We start from the raw sequence: 22,581 nt of genomic DNA on the forward strand, positions 1-22,581 counted from the left end.
ACCATTTCCCTACAAATACTGATTTCTATCAGTTCCTCCCTTTCATTAGACCCTATGTTCCCCGACATCTTTGGGAGGTTATTTGTCCTCCTTTGTGAAGACAGAACCAAAGTATGTATTTAATTGGTCTTCCATTTCTTTGTTCCCCATTATAAATTCCCCTGATTCTGACTGCAAGGGACCTACGCTTGACTTCACCAATCTTTTTCTCTTCACATATCTATAATAAAAGCTTTTACAGTCAGTTTTTATGTTCCCTCCAAGCTTACTCTCATACTCTATTTTCCCCCTCTTAATTAATCCCTTTGTCCTCCTTTGTTGAATCCTAAACTGCTGCCAATCCTCAGGTTTACTGCTTTTTCTGGCCAATTTATATGTCCTCTCCTTGGATCTTATGCTATCCCTAATTTCCCTGGTTGAGTCACCTTTTTTGTTTTATTTTTATGCCAAACTGAGATGAACAAATTCTGTAGTTCATCCATGCGATCTTTGAATGTTTGCCATTGCCTATCCACCGTCAACCCTTTGAGTGACATTCCCCAATCAATCCTACCCAACTCGCGCCTCATACCATCGTAGTCTCCTTTATTTAAATTCAGGACCCTAGTCTCTGAGTCAACTACTTCACTCTCCATCTTAATGAAGAATTCGATCATATTATGATCGCTCCGGCCCAAGGGGGCCTCGCACAACAAGATTGCTAATTAATCCTTTCTCATTACATAATACCCAGTCTAAGATGGCCTAACTGCAGAGAATATAGGCCTAGTCTACTTAATCTCTCATCATAGGACAATCCCCCCATCCCAGGAATCAATCTAGTGAACCTTCGTTGCACTGCCTCCAAGGCAAGTATATCCTTCCTTAGGTAAGGAGACCAAAACTGGCGAGAAGCTGGGAACTGTAGATGAGCAGAGAGATTGAGGGGTTCCAAGTACAGAAATCACTAAAAGCTGGTGGACAGGTACAAAAAAATAATTATAAAGGCTAATGGAATGTTGGCCTGTATTTCGAGGGATCTGGAATACAAAGGGGAGGAAGTGAAGCTTCAGTTGTACAAAGCTGTGGTCAGACCCCACCTGCAGTAACTGCGTTCAGTTCAGGGCCCCGATCCTTAGGAAGGAAAAGATTGTCCTTGTAGGGGGAGCAGCGCAGATTCACCAGATCGATACCGGGGCTAAAAGGGTTAAATTCTGAGGACAGGTTACACAGACTGAGCTTGTATTCCCTGGAGTTTAGAAGATTAAGGGGTGATCGAATCGAGGTGTTTAAGATGATTAAAGGAGTTGATCGGGTCGATAGAGAGAAACTATTTCCTCTGGTGGGGGGAGTCCAGAACAAGGGGGCAGAACCTTAAAATTAGAGCCAGGCCGTTCAGGGGTGATGTCAGGAAGCACTTCTTCACACAAAGGGTGGTGGAAATCTGGAACTCTCTCCCCCAAAACTATTGTGACTGGGGGTCAATTGAAAATTTCAGAACTGAGATTGATAGATTTTTGTTGGGTAAGGGTTTTAAGGGACATGGAACCAAGGCGGGTAGATGGAATTAAGATTCAGATCAGCCATGATCTCATTGAATGGCGGAACAGGTTCGAGGGGCTGAATGGCCTCCTTCTGTTCCTATAATCTCACCCACCATCCACACACACAGTTTCCAAGAGGAGTTATTGGATATTGATCAGGAGCAGGAACAGTATGGGTTAGATCCCAGGTCAGTTATTTAAAAAAGAACATTTTTTCATTCATTTGGGAGGTGGGCGTCGCTGGCAAGGCCGGCATTTATTGCCCATCCCTAGTTGCCCTTGAGAAGGTGGTGGTGAGCCGCCGCCTTAAACCGCTGCAGTCCGTGTGGAGAGGGTGCTCCCACAGAGCTGTTAGGGAAGGAGTTCCAGGATTTTGACCCAGTGACGATGAAGGATCGGCGATATACTTCTAAGTCAGGATGGTGTGTGACTTGGGGGAACTGGTGGTGGTGTTCCCATGCGCCTGCTGCCTTTGTCCTTCTAGGTGGAAGAGGTCGTGGGTTTGGGAGGTGCTGCCGAAGAAGCCTTGGCGAGTTGCTGCAGTGCATCTTGTAGATGGTACACACTGCAGCCACGGTACGCTGGTGGTGGAGGGAGTGAATGTTTAAGATAATGGATGGGGTGCCAATCAAGCGGGCTGCTTTGTCCTGGATGGTGTCGAGCTGCTTGAGTGTTGTTGGAGCTGCACTCATCCAGGTATAGAATGGATGAGATCCCGGGTTTGGTTTAGTATGAACTCGATCCCAGGTTAGGTGCAGGGTTGGTTAGAGGCAGAGCAGGATTCTCTAGTTCTACTTTCCCAATGAGCTGTGTGTTTTGTTTGGTGGTTTTGCAGAGAGAATCGTGTTGGGATCGATCTGGTGCATGATGAGGTGGAGAGGGAGCTACTGAAGGAGGTCGATGTTATCCAGGGTATCATGGCTCTGCTGAAACGCACCATCGATCAAACAGATGAGCAGATCAGGTATGTGAACCTCAGATATTTGATAAACGGATGGTCTGTACAGGGCGTTCTGAAATCATGGGCCCTATTGTTGGGGGGGCGGGGGGGCATGAGAGCGCCAGGGAGAGCATAATAACCCAGCGGAGTCATTCAAGAAATACGTCAGTCTAAAACAGTGGACATTCAATTATTTATTGGGCAGGAATCTCTGAGTAGAGGCTGGGTACATTGGTGCTGGGAGGGACAGAAGATTCATTGGGCATGGGTGGAGGCTGGAGAGGCGGGGGAGGGCCCGAAAAGTTTTGTCCCAAAAATGTTTTTAAGGTGTGAGCTGTGGATAGCATTCCCTCCTCTGAGTCAGAAGGTCGTGGGTTCGAGCCCCACTCCAGAGACTTGAGCACAAAATCCAGTCTCACACTCCAGTGCAGTACTGAGGGAGCGCCGCACTGTCGGGGGGCAGTATTGAGGGAGCGCCGCACTGCCGGAGGGGCAGTATTGAGGGAGCGCTGCGCTGTCCGAGGGGCAGTATTGAGGGAGCACTGCACTGTCGGAGGGGCAGTGCTGAGGGAGCGCTGCACTGTCGGAGGGACAGTATTGAGGGAGCGCTGCACTGTCGGGGGGGCAGTACTGAGGGAGCGCTGCACTGTCGGAGGGGCAGTATTGAGGGAGCGCCGCACTGTCGGAGGGGCAGTACTGAGGGAGCGCTGCACTGTCGGAGGGACAGTATTGAGGGAGCGCTGCACTGTCGGAGGGGCAGTGCTGAGGGAGCGCTGCACTGTCGGAGGGACAGTACTGAGGGAGCACCGCACTGTCGGAGGGGCAGTACTGAGGGAGCGCCGCACTGTCGGAGGGACAGTATTGAGGGAGCGCTGCACTGTTGGAGGGACAGTACTGAGGGAGCGCCGCACTGTCAGAGGGGCAGTATTGAGGGAGCGCCGCACTGCCGGAGGGGCAGTATTGAGGGAGTGCTGCGCTGTCCGAGGGGCAGTATTGAGGGAGCGCTGCACTGTCGGAGGGGCAGTACTGAGGGAGCGCCGCACTGCCGGAGGGGCAGTACTGAGGGAGCGCCGCACTGTCGGAGGGGCAGTACTGAGGGAGCGCTGCACTGTCGGAGGGGCAGTATTGAGGGAGCGCTGCACTGTCGGAGGGGCAGTACTGAGGGAGTGCTGCACTGTCGGAGGGGCAGTACTGAGGGAGCGCCGCACTGCCGGAGGGGCAGTATTGAGGGAGCGCCGCATTGTCGCAGAGGCAGTCCTGAGGGAGCGCTGCACTGGCAGAGGTTCCATCTCTTGGATGAGACATTAAACTGAGGCTCTGTCTGCGCTCTCAGCTGAATGATAAAAGATCCCATGGCAGTATTGGAAGAGGAGCAGGGGAGTTCTCCCTGGTGTCCTGGGGCCAATAGTTATCCCTCAACCAACACCTAAAACAGATTATCTGGTCATTATCTCATTGCTGTTTGTGGGATCTTGCTGTGTGCAAATTGGCTGTCGTGTTTCCTACATTACAGCAGTGACTACACTTCAAAAAGTACTTTATTGGCTGTAAAGCGCTTTGGGGCGTCCTGTGGTTGTGGAAGGCGCTATAGAAATGCAAATTCTTTCTCTCTTTATTCATATGTAATAACTTGAAACCAATTGCGCCAAACTCTCTTTTGATTCAACCCCCAGGTTAAATCGTTCTGCTAAGTTTTACTTGGAGAAGGATCTGAAAGACAAGTCCACCGCTCTGAAAGTGGACAAATTCACTGCCAACCTAACCAACAACTCCCCAAGTATCGACTACTCCCCTAATGTCTTCAGGATCGAGGGAAAGTAAGTGTGCTTCCCACTCTCACCGCTCCACACCAGGCTAACGAGGGAGAGTTGGAGATGGAGAGACGAGCGGCTGTGTTCCTGTAGGATGGCTTGTATTTGAACTGGTGTTGCCGTGTGCAGGGGATCGCAGTGCTGTGGAATCCACCCATTGACACCGAGCACTGCATTCCACACCTCTCGTGCCGGCGGAGAACCAGCTGCCCACATGGTCAGAAACACCGGCGCCCGGTTCTTGGGCTCCCTCAACAGCAGTAGTGATGCCTTATTTACGTTAAGCTGCAGCTGCCGTCAGTGCCAGCTCTGTAATATAATGGAGGCATGGCTCCTCCTGACAAACCTCTCTTAGCTGGCATCAGATGGGATACCATCCTGGTAATCCTATGGGAGGGCTAACCGCCAAACAATCACCATCTCCTATAGCCAGTTCATCACTCCAGGCACGCGCACTGGACAATGGCAAGGCACGGGGATAGGACTTGGCTTGTTGCCCTGTGGAACTCAGGCGTGTCTCCACAGTGTAAGGGGTGGTGTGTGTGGTCAGCTTTGCCTCTGACTCCCTGAGCGGTTCGAATCGCTCCCACTCCCTTGGTTCTAGACCTGGACTTATTTGGGGGTTGTAATGAAATTGCAACAGACACCTGAGTTGGTCAAAAGAATTGAGATTTTATTTTTGAGACAGGAAAATATACAATACAATAAATCTTATACTCTAAAAGGGGGAACACTTCGGAATATGCGAGGGAGAATGACAATAGACAAAATACCTTACCCCTCCCAATCCCACTACACTAACTAGGTTGAATTCCAGAGGACCAGGAAATGCTCACCAAACGTAGGAATAGTTTGTAGAGTGGGAAAAACTTGCAGGTCTTCGCTTTCTTCCGAGTTGGTTTCTTGTTGGTCGCGGTGGCCCAATATTACCTAGTTGTTGGTAATATTGTTGGTTGTTTGTTTCGTGGGGCCCTTGGTTGCCGCGATTCCTTTCCGTTCTCCTTCTGTTGTCCTTCCGTCGATTGATTGTCCCGAGGCTGATGTCTTTCGAATGAGCTGTGTCTCTGTCTGTGTCTGTCCGAACTGTACTGCTGACTTCAATTCACTGACTGCTGTTTCAATTCTCTGACTGAAGTGTACTGATCGAACTGATTTCTTGTGGAGATAGGTCTTTAGTTTATACTAAACGAAGCCTGCTAATCTTGTTTGATTTTGGGCGGGCTCGTTAACTTTAATAGTTTTAAATTCTCATCGAGTTTCAGGGATGGTCCCATCTATTTTTAATTGGCTTTTAACTAGTTTCGGGATTGCCTTGAAATCAGTTTAAAATGTGCAAAGTGTTTTGGAAATCTTTCTGAGTGGTTTTAAACTGTTGTTTGACTGTCTTTTCCTGCTGGGGCCAGGTTCTCTTTTGTTGACTGTTGGCATGTATTGTATTATTCATGTTTTTGGTGGCCCTGTGAGTTTCGGCGGGAACAGTCTTTTCCGTGGGCTTATTGTCTTTATGTAGAATGACTGGGATGGCCCAGAACATTCTCAGACAATCTGGCCTTTCCAATACTCAAACTGTCTGTCCCACCCATTCCTTTTGTGGCAGTTTTTTTCCACAGGCTTGAACATGCCTTTTAAACTAGCCAAATCTTCCTGGGGTTTTGATTTTAGGCCCCCTTTGGCCCAATATTATTTCAAACAGTCTAAAATCTCTTCTTTCTTACTTTGGGGGAATCTGTATAATTTTGCGAGCCTTACAACAGGGCAGTTGATGCAAAGCGGTTGTCATCTACCTTGCCCAGTCGAAGTCTTTCGAGTGGCATTGGTAAAAAGCACGGACCAAATCTCCTGGCCACACTGAGAATCAGGTCTGGTATGTGCTGTGGGGAGGGAGGAGGGGAGGAACTATGGGACTGAGGATCTGCGATCTCGCTCCATCGCCGTAACTGTGGTCAATATTTATCTCTCAACCAACACCTAAAAAACATTATCTGGTCATTGTCACATTGCTGTTTGTGGGAGCATGCTGTGTGTAAATTGGCTGCCGCGTTTCCTACATTACAACAGTGGCTACATTTCAAAAAGTACTTCATTGGCTGTAAAGAGCTTTGGGATGTCCTGAGGTTGTGAAAGGCGCTGTATCATAGAATCATAGAATGATACAGCACAGAAGGAGGCCATTCGGCCCATCGTGCCTGTGCCGGCTCTTTGAAAGAGCTCTCCAAACAGTGGTGAAAGGCGCTATAGAAATGCAAGTTTGCTCTTTGTGGGACAAGGCTTCCTCATCAATACAGACTCATGTCTGACCCTGTCAGATTTCCCAGGGTCAAGCATTTTTAACAAAGTGGCTAGCGGTTGAACCAATGAACTCCAAGGTAAATGGGGGGCGGGGGGTGGGGTGGAAACAATGGCATTGCCCACCGGTTGCAGGGCTACGGGGAAAGAGCAGGGGGGAGTGGGATTAATTGGACAGCTCTTTCAAAGAGCCGGCACAGGCACGATGGGCCGAATGGCCTCCTTCTGTGCTGTATCATTCCATAACCCATTGCATGGCCCAATCATGTCAGTGCCTTCAGGAAGGCGGGGTAAAGGGGAAAATGGTGTGGGGAATCCAGATCAAGGGGGCAGAATCTTAAAATTAAAGCCAGGCATTCAGGGGTGATGTCAGGAAGCACTTCTTCACACATGGGTGGTGGAAATCTGGAACTCTCTCCCCCCCAAAAAGCTGTGAATGCTGGGGGTCAATTGAGACTTTCCAGACTGAGATCGATAGATTTTTGTTAGGTCAGGGGATCGAGGGATACGGAGCAAAGGTGGTTAGATGGGTTGAGGTCCAGATCAGCCATGACCTAACTGAATGACGGAACAGCCTCGAGGGGCTGAATGGCCTCCTCCTGCTCCTATGCTCCATCTCCTGATAACTTTGCTCTGTTTTTCCAGCTCCGTCACCCCCCAGGAGTGGCAGGATTTCACCAACACGAATATCGTGAATGCCGATAAACAGAAAAATAACTCGACCGCAATGCGCTCCCTGATTGACAGCATCTTATTGGAAACCACGGGTGATATGCTGAAACAAGTGGAGGCCGTGAATCGTGTCTTTAAATTTCGCATTCAAGAAACAAAAGACGCAAAATGCAAACTGGAAAAGCATCTCAATAAGGTTGGTGCCCGCACTGTCTCCGTAACCATGGAAACACCTGTCAAAGCAACCCCTGACAATGTATTCATTGGTACCCCATATCCTCGCCATCACCAAGACCGCCTACTTGCATCTCCGTAACATCACCCGTCTCCGCCCCTGCCTCAGCCCATCCGCTGCTGAAACCCTCATCCATGCCCTTGTTTCCTCCAGACTCGACTATTCCAACACACACCTGGCCGGCCTCCCATCCCCCACCCTCCGTAAACTTCAGCTCATCCCAAACTCTGCTGCCCCGTGTCCTAACTCGCACCGAGTCCCGTTCACCCAACACCCCCTGTGCTCACTGCCCCGTGTCCTAACTCGCACCGAGTCCCATTCACCCATCACTCCCTGTGCTCACTGCCCCGTGTCCTAACTCGCACCGAGTCCCGTTCACCCAACACCCACTGTGCTCACTGCCCCGTGTCCTAACTCGCACCGAGTCCCGTTCACCCATCACCCCCTGTGCTCACTGCCCCGTGTCCTAACTCGCACCGAGTCCCGTTCACCCAACACCCACTGTGCTCACTGCCCCGTGTCCTAACTCGCACCGAGTCCCGTTCACCCAACACCCCCTGTGCTCACTGCCCCGTGTCCTAACTCGCACCGAGTCCCGTTCACCCAACACCCCCTGTGCTCACTGCCCCGTGTCCTAACTCGCACCGAGTCCCGTTCACCCATCACTCCCTGTGCTCACTGCCCCGTGTCCTAACTCGCACCGAGTCCCGTTCACCCAACACCCACTGTGCTCACTGCCCCGTGTCCTAACTCGCACCGAGTCCCGTTCACCCATCACCCCCTCGTGCTCACTGACCTACATTAGCTCCCGGTCCGGCAACGCCTCGATATTAAAATTTTCATCCTTGTTTCCAAATACCTCCCTGGCCTCGCCCCTCTCTATCTCTGTAATCGCCTCCAGCCCTACAACCCCCCGAGATTGCTGCATTCCTCCAATTCTGGCCTCTTGCGCATCCCTGATTTTAATTGCTCCACCATTGGCGGCCGTGCCTTCAGCTGCCTGGGCCCTAAGCTCTGGAATTCCCTCCCTAAACCTCTCTGCCTCTCTTCCCTCCTTTAAGACACTTCTTAAAACCGACCTCTTTGACCAAACTTTTGGTCTCCTGTCCCAATATCTCCTTATATGACTTCAGTGTCAAATTTTGTTTGATAATCGCTCCTGCGAAGCTTCTTGGGACGTTTTACTACATTAAAGGTGCTGTATAAATACAAGTTACGGTTGCCGTTATACACTTCACGCAGTATTGGAACCGGGCGGGTAAGTGTGATTCAGACTATTTGCTCTCGCGGAGGGTAAACACCAGCATGGACTGGATGGGCCGAATGGCCTATTTCCATGTTGTAACTGACGATAACTGTGTCGTGAGTGCGGCGAGCTCGGGAGGAACAGGTGACTGTAGACCTCTGGTTCCCAAAGCTCTCCACCACTGGGGGTTTTCCTCGCCTCATGTCTGGGTCTGTTGTAGATCCATTGATAGAGATTGATCGCTGTGATTGGTCAACAACTCCATTATTGTTGTAACATGTGACTACCGGGATGGTTGAAGGTGAACTAGCTGGACCTGGGTCTTTATTCATCATGCAATTCCTATGATCGTAGAATCTTACAGCACAGAAAGCGGCCCTTCGGCCCATCGTGTCCGCGCCGGCCATCAAGCCCTGTCTATTCTAATCCCATTTTCCAGCACTTGGTCCGTAGTCAATTAGTCCCGCTCCCCCCGCTCTTTCCCCAGAGCCCTGCAACTGTTTCAAGTATTTATTCAATTCCCTTTTGAAAGTTACTATTGAATCTGCTTCCACCGCCCTTTCAGCCAGATCACAACAACTCACTGCGTAAAAAAATGTTTCTTCCTCATCTCCCAGCTGGTTCTTTTGCCATTTACCTTAAATCTCTGTCCTCTGGTTACCGACCCTCCTGCCACTAGAAACAGTTTCTCCTTATTTACTCTTATCAGAACCCCTCATAATTTTGAACACCTCTATTAAATCTCCCCTTAACCGTCTCCGCTCTAAGGCGAACAACCCCAGCTTCTCCAGTCTCTCCACACAACTGAAGTCCCTCATCCCTGGGACCATTCTAGTAAATCTCTTCTACACCCTCTCCAAGGCCTTGACATCCTTCCTAAAGTGCGGTGCCCAGAATTGGCCACAATACTCCAGCTGAGGCCGAACCAGTGATTTATAAAGGTTTAGAATAACTTCCTTTCTGTTGTACTCTATTCCTCTATTAATAAAGCCCAGGATCCCGAGGCTTTTTTAACAACCTTCTCAACTTGTCCTGCCACCTTCAAAGATTTGTGTAAATACACCCCAGGTCTCTCTGTTCCTGCACCCCCTTTAGCACTGTACCCTTTAGTTTATATTGCCTCTCCTCATTCTTCCGACCAAAATGTATCACTTCACACTTCTCTGCGTTAATTTTCATCTGCCACGTGTCTGCCCATTTCAGCTGTCTGTCTATATCCTCCTGAAGTCTGATAATATCCTCCTCGCTGTTTACTACATTTGTTTTGAAATGATGCACTGAACACCCAAGTCCAGGCCATTAATATATATCCAATGATGATATTGTGAGCGATTTTATTTACCGGTTCCCTGCGCCCAGCGTCCAACTCATGTTTACCGAGCTGGTGTTCGCCCTCAGGTGCTGGATGAGATTTCAGTGCAGCAAAAGAACATTGACCTGCTGAAGAAGACCATCATGGACAAGGAAGGACCCATGAAGGTGGCTCAGACACGCCTGGACACACGGACCAAACGGCCGAATGTTGAGCTGGTCCGAGACCCGGCCCAATATCGGCTGATCAGTGAGGTGAAGGAGATTACTGATAACGTGGACAGGTGAGTTACAGAGCTTGGGCGGGGAGGACAGGAGCAGGCATCAGATACAGACTGGTACCATTAGATAGTATGTGGGGGCGTAGGGTTAAAACCCTCTGAAGTCACCCCCGCACAATAGAGGCATCAGTAGAATGCAAAAAGCTCTGGCCCATTTCGGGTAGATGGTTAGAATCACACAGCACAGGAGGAGGCCATTCGGCCCATCATGCCCGAGCTGACTCTTTAAAGAGCTCTCCAATTAGTCCCACTCCCCCACTCTTTCCCCATAGCCCTGCACATTTCTCCTGTGTTTGATGGGACAGTGTGGAGGGAGCGTTACTCTGTATCTAACCCGTGCTGTACCCACCCGGGGAGTGTTTAATGGGACAGTGTGGAGGGAGCGTTACTCTGTATCTAACCCGTGCTGTACCTGCCCTGGGAGTGTTTGATGGAACAGTGTAGAGGGAGCTTTACTCTGTATCTAACCCGTGCTGTACCTGCCCTGGGAGTGTTTGATGGGACAGTGTAGAGGGAGCTTTACTTTGTATCTAACCCGTGCTGTACCTGCCCTGGGAGTGTTTGATGGGACAGTGTAGAGGGAGCTTTACTCTGTATCTAACCCGTGCTGTACCTGCCCTGGGAGTGTTTGATGGGACAGTGTAGAGGGAGCTTTACTCTGTATCTAAGCCGTGCTTGAATAAGAGAATCAGGGTTTAATTCATAGTACTGGGGTGTTGCCTTGAAACACAATGGTGTGAGAGACTGTTTTGCCGTACAGGCTGCGAGCAACTCTGGCGCAGGCCGAGGCTGAACTGAGAGGCCTGCGACGGAATCAGCTGGCGTTGGAGGAGGAGATTGAAATCAAGACCAACACGCTGTATATTGATGACGTGCAGAATATGAATCTGAGGAACTCCATTTCCATCAACTACTTCTAGGCCCGCGGGACCGTACAGCTCTGAGATCGTAGGGCCTGTTTGTGTGAGGAAACGGTTCTATGTGTGTACCATAAACAACACTTTATACCACTGAGGTTGGCTTGTAGTTTTTTCTTTGTCTTTGCTAGTTTGTTACACCCCTTCCTAATGTAGCTATATATAACTGTCAGAAATATTAATAAATCCTTTTAATATAAAGTTCTTTCATGCCTTTTAGTTCTTGTATCTGGTGCACTTTGTCCATGTACGGGTTGCCAACTCTGGTTCGACGTATTCATGGAGGCTTCAAAGCATGACCTCTAGCCGCCCGCCCCCGCACTGCCGCCATTGGCTGCCTGACACGCCAATCCTCGCACTGCCCCACCCCCCCGCACCAATCGGAAAGTGCAGAGACTCTTTGTTAACCGATTTTTTAATATTCATTCCCGGGATGTGGGTGTCGTTGGCAAGGCCGGCATTTATTGCCCATCATTAGTTGCCCCTTGAGAAGGTGGTGGTGAGCCGCCGCCTTGAACCGCTGCAGTCCGTGTGGTGACGGTGCTCCCACAGTGCCGTTAGGGAGGGAGTTCCAGGATTTTGACCCAACGACGATGAAGGATCGGCGATATCACAGCAACCCCACAGTGCAGATAGAGGCCATTTTGGCCCATCGAGCCTGCACCGACACATATCCCACCCAATCCCAGTAACCTCTACACCAACACATATCCCACCCTATCCCCGTAACCCCACGTATTTAATCCCCCTAACACTATTTATCATAGCCAATCAACCTAACCCGCACATCTTTGGACTGTGGGAGGAAACCGGAGCACCCGGAGAAAACCCACGCAAACACGGGGAGAATGTGCAAACTCCACACAGACAGTCGCCCGAGGCCGGATTCGAACCCGGGTCCCTGGCGCTGTGAGGCAACAGTGCTAACCACTATGCCACCGTGCTGCCCACGGATATATTCCAAGTCAGGATGGTGTGTGACTTGGAGGGGAACTTGGAGGTGGTGGTGTTCCCATGCACCTGCTGCCCTTGTCCTTCTAGGTGGTAGAGGTCGCGGGTTTGGGAGGTGCTGCTGAAGAAGCCTTGGCGAGTTGCTGCAGTGCATCTTGTAGATGGTACACACTGCAGCCACAGCGTGCCGGTGGTGGAGGGAGTGAATGTTGAAGGTGGTGGATGGGGTGCCAATCAAGCGTGCTGCTTTGTCCTGGATGGTGTTGGATGGTTGTTGGAGTTGCACTCATCCAGACAAGTGGAGAGTGTGATGAAATATATGCCTTCATCAGCCCCTGTGTTTTACCTGCTTTGTATTGTGTACCGCCCCCTTTTTCCTATTGTGTGTATTAGCTACGCCCCTGTCTTTTTGTCATAGAATGACTCATACCGCTCTTGAGACCTTTATATCAGACGAACCCGATGTGGAAAGACCTGCAATGTTCTTAGTGATTAAAAGCCTTTAGTTGAATCCTTTAAACTCCTTCTCTTTGAGTTATTGATGGCACATCAATTTTAATCACTAAAACACCAAGATGGATCGACTCCTGAAACCAGAGCGCTTGGATCTGGACCCCCATGCCTCAGACGCAGTCACACAGTTCGGACACTGGTTCCAATGCTTCGAATTTTTCATCGCAAACTCATCCACCGCCATAGCAGCCGCAACCGCCACCGGAGACGTGAAACTGGGAATCCTGCGAAACTGGGTGAGCCATCGGGTCTCCCCTCTCATCCAAGATGCCACCAGCTACGGGGATGCCTGCACCATTCTGAAGGCCCACTACGTGCGGCCAATAAACGAGGTGTACGCCAGGTATCTTCTGACTACTCGCACGCAGCGGCATGGTGAGTCACTAGAGGACTTCATGCTAAGCCTAAAAGTACTGGGCAGAGACTGTAACTGTAAGGCCGTGTCTGCCATCGTGTACACGGAGGAGCTGATCCGAGACTCCTTTTATTGCGGGCCTCAGTTCAAATTACATTCGGCAGAAACTGTTTGAAAAGGAGGGACTGGACTTAAAACAGGCTATGGGTATAGCGCGATTGCTGGATATGGCCCAGAGGAACTCTGAATCCTGTTCCTCAGGCCACGCGGCCCACTCCGCCTCGTGCGCGCCGTGGGGGCCGCCATCTTGGAAGCCATCTTCACCTCCCAGGTCTCAGGCCAGCCCAGCACCATCGGAGCCCCAGCCCCCACCCAGGAGCCCCACTACTGCCGCGATGCATCGGGGCCCGAAATGCTACTTCTGCGGCCAGGACAAACACTCCAGGCATCTGTGCCCAGCGAAGGGCACCACCTGTATTAAATGCGGGAAGAAAGGACATTTCAGCAAAGTCTGCAGAGGGAACCCCGCCTCCAACTCCACCACCGCCGCGTGCGCGCCATGGGGCCGGCCATCTTGGACGCCATCTTGTCCACCCTCATGGAGTCCACCATCTTGCCCTGAAATTAATGGTGGGAAACATGGAGATGGCAAAAACACTGAACAATTATTTTGTATCAGTCTTTACAGTAGAGGACACTAAGAATATCCCAACACTGGACAAACAGGGGGCTCTAGGGGGGGGAGGAACTAAATACGATTAAAATCACTAAGGAAGTGGTACTTGGTAAAATAATGGGACTCAAGGCGGATAAATCCCCTGGACCTGATGGCTTGCATCCTAGGGTCTTGAGGGAAGTAGCGGTAGGGATTGTGGATGCATTGGTAATAATTTTCCAAAACTCACTGGACTCAGCAAAGGTCCCGGCAGATTGGAAAGCTGCTAATGTAACACCCTTATTTAAAAAGGGTAGTAGGCAGAAGGCTGGAAACTATAGACCTGTTAGCCTAACATCTGTGGTTGGTAAAATGTTGGAGTCCATTATTAAGGAGACAGTAACGGGACATTTGGATAAACATAATTTAATAGGACAAACTCAGCATGGTTTCATGAAGGGGAAGTCATGTTTGACAAATTTGCTTGAGTTTTTTGAGGAAGTAACATACAGGGTGGATAAAGGGGAACCAGTGGATGTAGTGTATTTAGACTTCCAAAAGGCATTTGACAAGGTGCCACACAAAAGATTATTGCTCAAGATAAAAAAATCACGGGATTGGGGCTAATATTCTGGCGTGGGTGGAGGATTGGCTCTCTAACAGAAAGCAGAGAGTTGGGATAAATGGTTCGTTCTCAGATTGGCAACCAGTAACTAGTGGTGTTCCGCAGGGGTCAGTGCTGGGTCCCCAACTCTTTACAATCTATATTAACGATTTGGAGGAGGGGACCGAGTGTAACATATCAAAGTTTGCAGATGATACAAAGATGGGACGGAAAGTAGTGAGTGAGGAGGACATAAAAAACCTGCAAAGGGACATAGACAGGCTAAGTAAGTGGGCAGAGATTTGGCAGATGGAATACAATACTGGAAAGTGTGAGGTTATGCACTTTGGCAGGAAAAATCATAGAGCAAGTTATTATCTTAATGGCAAGAAACTGGAAAGTACTGTAGTACAAAGGGATCTGGGGGTCCTGGTGCACGAAACTCAAAAAGTTAGTATGCAGGTGCAGCAAGTGATCAAGAAGGCCAATGGAATGTTGGCTTTTATTGCTAGGGGGATGGAATATAAAAACAGGGAGGTATTGCTGCAGTTGTACAAGGTATTGGTGAGACCGCACCTGGAATACTGCATACAGTTTTGGTGTCCATACTTAAGAAAAGACATACTTGCTCTCGAGTCAGTACAAAGAAGGTTCACTCGGTTAATCCCGGGGATGAGGGGGTGGTCATATGAGGAGAGGTTGAGTAGATTGGGACTCTACTCATTGGAGTTCAGAAGAATGAGAGGCGATCTTATTGAAACATATAAGATTGTGAAGGGGCTTGATCGGGTGGATGCGGTGAGGATGTTCCCAATGATGGGTGAAACTAGAACTAGGGGGCATAATCTTAAAATAAGGGGCTGCTCATTCAAAACTGAGATGAGGAGAAACTTCTTCACTCAGAGGGTGGTAGGTTTGTGGAATTTGCTGCCCCAGAAAGCTGTGGAAGCTACATCATTAAATAAATTTAAAACAGAAATAGATAGTTTCCTAGAAGGGAATTAAGGGTTACGGGGAGCGGGCAGGAAATTGGACATGAGTCTAGGTTCGGAATGGTCATGGCCTTGTGGGTAGTGGAGTGGGCCCAGGGGCCGTGTAGCCTTGTTCTGCTCCTACTGTGTTCTAATTCTGTGTTAGATTTCAGGAGATGGTTTTATTCCTGTTCCTGGCTGGGGTGGAGATCGCCTTTACAGAAGGTAAGTACTGTAGAAAATATAGGGACAAAGTGATCTCCTGGAAGAATTTCGATCGCCTTGATGGGTCGGAGAGGAATTTCCCAGATTTTTTTCTCCCAAATTGGCCATTGGGTCTTTATCTGGTTTTTTGCCTCTCCCAGGAGATCACATGGGTTCGGGTGGATGCAGAGTGATAGAAGATTTGAGGTTAGGATCAGATCAGCCATGATCTTATTGAATGGTGGAGCAGGCTCGAGGGGCCGATTGGCCTACTCCTGCTCCTATTTCTTATGTTCTTATGTCTACACGGACCTCCAGGACCCACTAGTGGCCTCGATCATAGTGGATCAATCCAGGCCGCATCCGTTGTCTAAATCGATGATGGACATAGAGGTAAACGGGAACAAGGTTAAATGCTTGATTGACTGCGGGAGCACCGAAAGCTTTATTCATCCTAGCCTGGTAAAACGACTTTCACTAACGATAGTCCCCACACAGGGCAAAATCGCCATGGCTGATAAGACTCATACCTCAAAAATTACAGGTTTCTGCGCGGTTATGTTGTCAGTAAAAGGCACTGATTACAGAGATTTTAAACTATTGATAATGCCAGATCTCTGTGTGAGCGTGATCTTGGGTCTGGACTTCCAGTGCCACCACCAAAGTATCACGCTTACCTACGGTGGGTCCCAGCCGCCCCTCACAGTGTGCGGTCTGGCTACCCTGAAGGTCAAGCCGCCCTCTCTGTTCGCCAACCTCGCACCCAACTGTCGACCCATAGCGACCAAGAGTAGGCGGTACAGCTGGGAGGATAGACGGTTCATTGCGTCGGAAGTAGAAAGACTCAAGCGGGAGGGTATCATCGAATGCAGTACCAGCCCGTGGCGCGCCCAGGTAGTAGTAGTAGTTAAGGGTAGCGAAAAGAAGCGGATGGTGATAGATTATAGCCAGACGGTTAATCTATACACCCAGCTAGACGCCTACCCTCTGCCCCGCATAGCGGATATGGTTAACCAAATTGCGCAATACCGGGTGTTTTCCACCATCGACCTAAAATCGGCATACCACCAGCTCCCCATTAGGCCGGAGGACCGTCCATACACCGCCTTCGAGGCGAACGGACGCCTCTACCACTTCCTCAGAGTCCCCTTTGGGGTAACGAATGGGGTCTCGGTCTTCCAGCGGGAGATGGACCGCATGGTCGATGAGAACCAGTTAACAGCCACCTACCCATACCTAGACAACGTCACCATCTGCGGCCACGACCAGCAAGACCACGACTCGAACCTCGCGAGATTTCTGAAAACCGCCCTCAGACTCAATCTCACCTACAATGAGGATAAGTGTGTCTTTAGCACCACGCGCCTCTGTATCCTGGGCTGCGTGGTGGAAAATGGGGAAATCGGTCCGGACCCCGACCGATTGCGCCCCCTACGGGAGTTACCCCTACCAAACACTCCCAAGGCCCTGAAAAGGTGCCTGGGGTTCTTCTATTACACCCAATGGGTCCCCAATTATTCCGACAAGGCCCGTCCCCTCCTGAAATCAACGTCCTTCCCGCTCACGGCCGAGGCCCACGCCGCCTTCAACAGCATTAAACACGACATTGAGAAGGCCACGCTGCAGGCAGTGGACGAAAACATCCCTTTCCAGGTCGAAAGCGATGCGTCCGACTTCGCTTTAGCAGCCACCCTCAACCAGGATGGGCGGCCCGTAGCCTTTTTCTCAAGAACCCTCCAAGGGCCCGAGATCAGGCACTCCTCGGTAGAGAAGGAGGCCCAGGCCATAGTGGAGGCAGTGCGGCACTGGAGGCACTACCTAGCCAGCAAACGCTTCACCCTGCTTACTGACCAGCGGTCGGTAGCCTTCATGTTTAACAACAGAGGGGGAAGATCAAGAACGACAAAATTCTCAGGTGGCGGATTGAACTCTCCACGTTTGAGTACGACATAATATATAGGCCAGGGGCCCTCAACGAATCCCCCGATGCCCTATCACGAGGGATGTGTGCCAGCATCCAGGGGGACAGGCTACAGGGCCTCCACAATGGCCTCTGCCACCCGGGGGTCACCCGGCTATTTCACTTTATAAAATCCGTAACCTCCCCTATTCCATCGAGGAGGTCCGGTTGATGACCAGGGACTGCCGCACCTGTGCGGAATGCAAGCCCCGTTTTTTCAGGCCGGACCGAGCCCACCTGATCAAAGCTACACGGCCATTCGAGCGCCTGAGCTTAGATTTCAAGGGACCACTCCCCTCCACCGACTGCAATGTGTACTTTCTCAACATTGTGGACGAGTACTCCCGCTTCCCATTCGCCTACCCCTGCCCAGACATGACCAGTGCCACGGTCATCAAGTGCCTCGGCAACCTGTTTTGCACGTTCGGCATGCCTAACTACATCCACACTGACAGGGGGGGCGTCGTTCATGAGCGACGAACTGCGCCAATACCTGCTGTCGAAGGGGATAGCCACGAGTCGGACCACTAGTTATAACCCCCGGGGTAATGGGCAAGTGGAGAGGGAGAACGCGACAGTGTGGAAGGCGGTCACCTTAGCACTAAGGTCTAAAGGCCTCCCCACCTCCCGCTGGCAAGAGGTCCTCCCAGACGTACTCCACTTGATAAGGTCGCTACTGTGTACTGCTACTAACGCCACTCCTCACGAGAAGATGTTTGTTTTTCCCCGCAAATCAACCTCAGGAGTGTCCCTACCCTCGTGGCTCTCCACCCCAGGGACAGTCCTATTACGGAAGCATGTGAGGGGCCACAAAACAGATCCCCTCGTGGAGGCAGTACACCTACTCCACGCAAACCCACAGTACGCGTACGTCAAGCACGCCGACGGGCGTGAGGACACCGTGTCCATAAAGGACCTCGCCTCGGCAGGAAGCGACGACGACCCATCACCACCACCCCCAGAAGAACCTCCACCATCCCCAGGCTCACCACCCCCAGAGGTACCTGCAACACCCCCAACACATGGGTATGCCCAGGAGGGCACCACGGACTCCCGGTCGGAACCCGAGGTACTGTTGCGACGTTCAGGAAGGACTATCACACCCCCGGACAGACTAAATCTGTAGAAGGGGTGAATGTGATGAAATATATGCCTTCATCAGCCCCTGTGTTTTACCTGCTTTGTATTGTGTGTACCGCCCCCTTTTTCCTATTGTGTGTATTGGCTACGCCCCTGTCTTTTGTCATATAAAGGTCTCAAGAGCTGTGTGAGTCATTCTATCAGATGAACCCGATGTGGAAGACCTGCAATGTTCTTAGTGATTAAAAGCCTTTAGTTGAATCCTTTAAACTCCTTGTCTTTGAGTTATTGATGGCACATCAGAGAGTATTCCATCACACTCCTGACTTGTGCCTTGTAGATAGTGGAAAGGCTTTGGGGAGTCAGGAGGTGAGACATTCGCCGCAGAATACCTAGCCTCTGACCTGCTCTTGTTACCACAGTATTTATGTGGCTGGTCCAGTTAAGTTTCTGGTCAATGGTGACCCCCAGGATGTTGATGGTGGGGGATTCGGCGATGGTAATACCGTTGAACATCAAGGGGCGGTTGTTAGACTCTCGCTTGTTGGAGATAGTCATTGCCTGGCACTTCTGTGGCGCGAATGTTACCTGCCACTTGGCTGTCGGTCAAACAGCCTTTTCCCCATGCCTGATATTTTTATAACCAATAAACAAAAGTTACATTTTTAAAAACACTTTGTTTAACGCCCCGATGATTTTTCACCCCAGTTGCTCGGAGCCGTGTTCTGGAGATGAATCTCCAATTCCTGGAGACTCCAGGCCAATCCTGGAGAGTTGGCAACCCCTAATGCTAGGCCTGTCCCTGCCTGTGCTGCTTGTAGCTCTCCAGTGGATGGTGCCAGAGAGCAAGCCCCATCCACAGGGGACCCCCCACCCTGGGGAAACCCCCCCATCCCCGGGGAACCCCCCCCCATCCCCGGGGAAACCCCCCCCCCATCCCCGGGGGAAACCCCCCCCATCCCCGGGGAAACCCCCCCCATCCCCGGGGAAACCCCCCCATCCCCAGGGAACCCCCCCATCCCCAGGAGACCCCATTACTTCTTGCTCAGCACCTTCCCAGATAACTGGGGTCGGGAACTCGGAGAGAGGGCCGAGCACCAATGTCCCAGTAGCCTCTGCTGCTTTTCTGCAGTGGATTAAAATGGAGGCAATACTTTCCGATTGCGTGCCGACCGGTTGAGTGGACATTGGTGCCTGAGTTCGGCTCGGCTTCAAATCACCGTGCTGTAACCAGGCCCCCCACATGGGGAGTCCCTGGGCTTCCATTCAACACCTGTCCCCCCCAGCACAATAATGAGACTGGAGAATCCAGTGACCGGGCAGGTGGATCGGCCAATATTTAACCCATTGTTAAACCAGAGAGAAATAAAGTGGGACTTTGCAGAACAGGGAGAGACATTTTAGCGATGTTGGTTGATGGATAAATATTGGCCAGGACACTGCGGAGAACTCCCCTGCTCTTCTTCGAAATAGTGGCCATGAGATCTTTTATGTCCACCTGAGAGCGCAGACGGGGCCTCGGTTTAAAGTCTCATTCAAAAGACAGCACCTCCAACAGTGCAGCATTCCCTCAGTATTGCCCCTCCGACAGTGTGGCGCTCCCTCAGTACTGCCCCTCCGACAGTGCAGCGCGCCCTCAGTACTGCCCCTCCGACAGTGCCACTCTCCCTCAGTACTGCCCCTCCAACAGTGTGGTGCTCCCTCAGTACTGCCCCTCCGACAGTGCAGCGCTCCCTCAGTACTGCCCCTCCGACAGTGTGGTGCTCCCTCAGTACTACCCCTCCGACAGTGCGGCGCTCCCTCTGTACTGCCCCTCCGACAGTGCGGCGCTCCCTCAGTACTGCTCCTCTGACAGTGCAGCGCTCCCTCAGTACTGCCCCTCCGACAGTGCGGCACTCCCTCAGTACTGCTCCTCCGACAGTGCAGCGCTCCCTCAGTACTGCCCCTCCGCCAGTGCGGCGCTCCCTCAGTACTGCCCCTCCGACAGTGCGGCGCTCCCTCTGTACTGCCCCTCCGACAGTGCGGCGCTCCCTCAGTACTGCTCCTCTGACAGTGCAGCGCTCCCTCAGTACTGCCCCTCCGACAGTGCGGCACTCCCTCAGTACTGCTCCTCCGACAGTGCAGCGCTCCCTCAGTACTGCCCCTCCGACAGTGCGGCGCTCCCTCAGTACTGCCCCTCCGACAGTGCGGCGCTCCCTCTGTACTGCCCCTCCGACAGTGCGGCGCTCCCTCAGTACTGCTCCTCCAACAGTGCAGCGCTCCCTCAGTACTGCTCCTCCGACAGTGCAGCGCTCCCTCAGTACTGCCCCTCCGACAGTGCGGCACTCCCTCAGTACTGCCCCTCCGACAGTGCGGCGCTCCCTCAGTACTGCCCCTCCGACAGTGCAGCGTTCTCGCAGTACTGCCCCTCCGACAGTGCGGCGCTCCCTCAGTACTGCCCCTCCGACAGTGCGGCGCTCCCTCAGTACTGCTCCTCCGACAGTGCGGCGCTCCCTCAGTACTGCCCCTCCGACAGTGCGGCACTCCCTCAGTACTGACCCTCCGACAGTGCGGCACTCCCTCAGTACTGACCCTCCGACAGTGCGACGCTCCCTCAGTACTGCCCCTCCGACAGTGCGGCGCTCCCTCAGTACTGCCCCTCCGACAGTGCGACGCTCCCTCAGTACTGCCCCTCCGACAGTGCGACGCTCCCTCAGTACTGCCCCTCCGACAGTGCGACGCTCCCTCAGTACTGCCCCTCTGACAGTGCGGCACTCCCTCAGTACTGCACTGGGAGTGTTAGCCTGGATTTTGTGCTCTGGTCTCTGGTGCGGGGCTCAAACCCATGACCTTCTGACTCAGGTGATAGAGAGGGCCACCCACTGAGCCAATTTCCGTTGGAGGTCCTACTACTCATCCGGTGCAACCTTGGAGGAAGAGTCGCGGAAATCCCGGGAAAATGGTGTTTATCAGGTGACTCGTGGTCCTGGCCATTTCCCGTTCAACATCTCCACCAGACCGGCAGGCACACCACTGCCTGCTCGGCTCTGTATCCCAGGGTCGCTCAAGGTCCCTGATTGTACTGTAACCCTGGGCGCTGGAATTTACCCAGGATTCTCGCCACATCGACTCTCAATTCAACTCCTGAAATATCACTGATGACCAAAGTGTTACAGGCTAAAATCACAGTTTGTATTTATTTAGACTTAAAACATACACACAGAATAAGAACAATAAGCAGCAGGCACTATTGCCGTGCTTGTAGTATGCAGCATCTTTTAATGGGCCTCTTAAAGTCCTAGCCTGCTGTGGCTATTTTTCTTTCTGCAGAAAAAAAAAGGTTTGTTATTTAAGGACACTAGCCGCCTGCTAAACTCCACACGGACACGGATTGTCACGGTCTCCTCTCTATAATTCCAGCTTTTGTTTTGAACTCTTCCTTCCGAAACACTCAGAGTGAGAAAGGGAGAGGAGAACCTGCTTTAGGATTGTTCGTTACACGTGATTAATTCAAATATCAAAAGCAACAATACTCTTTCGACACAGACCCGACCCCGCCCCGATTTTAACCTGAACTGGCCGGTGGGAAACAGAGCGGGTTCGGGGCGGGCTCCCGATTAACTCCCCATTGAAGATAATGGGATCACAAAGATAACTGGGCAAAACCTACTGCCCCTTAGACACAGGACACCTTCACCCAATCAGCAGGTTATATGTTCACACATTATATTAAGTTCCGAGAAGACCATGGTTTTGGGGTTTACTAAACAAGAATTATCCGGGATTTTAACCGACAACATCCCAGGTGGAGTATCTTACTTAATCTCGACTTTTGACTTCTTTCCCCCAGCGAGTGATCCCCATCTCCTCGTCTACCGTCTGTAAAGACACAGACAGACGCCTGTCTGTCCTTCAGTTAAAACAACAGAGAGCAGTAAGAATTCACATTCAGAGCTCCCAACAACCCATGTCAAGATCTCCCTTATTTAGAGCCCTCTACACCAATCATGTCAGTGGCAAACAACTTGCATTTATATAGCGCCTTTAATGCAGTAAAACGTCCCAAGGCGCTTCACAGGAGCATTAT

General features: G+C 51.3%; 1 protein-coding gene across 3 annotated transcripts in view; it reads left to right on the top strand.

Annotated features, from left to right (window-relative positions):
• tekt1 (tektin 1) overlaps positions 1 to 11,427 on the top strand; it is a 64,125-nt gene extending 52,698 nt beyond the window's left edge. For all 3 annotated transcript variants that reach the window (XM_085964628.1, XM_085964629.1, XM_085964627.1), the window contains exons 4-8: positions 2,359 to 2,487; positions 4,137 to 4,280; positions 7,206 to 7,428; positions 10,112 to 10,308; positions 11,066 to 11,427. In XM_085964628.1, coding sequence (XP_085820754.1) covers positions 2,359 to 2,487; positions 4,137 to 4,280; positions 7,206 to 7,428; positions 10,112 to 10,308; positions 11,066 to 11,225 — 853 coding nt within the window. In that variant the 3' untranslated portion in view covers positions 11,226 to 11,427. The remainder of the gene's footprint in view (positions 1 to 2,358; positions 2,488 to 4,136; positions 4,281 to 7,205; positions 7,429 to 10,111; positions 10,309 to 11,065) is intronic.
• The last annotated feature ends 11,154 nt before the right edge of the window (positions 11,428 to 22,581 follow it).

Source organism: Somniosus microcephalus, chromosome 22 (genome assembly GCF_052327205.1).
Source record: "Somniosus microcephalus isolate GS21.2 chromosome 22, FLI_Smic_1.0, whole genome shotgun sequence".
Lineage (NCBI taxonomy): Eukaryota > Metazoa > Chordata > Chondrichthyes > Squaliformes > Somniosidae > Somniosus > Somniosus microcephalus.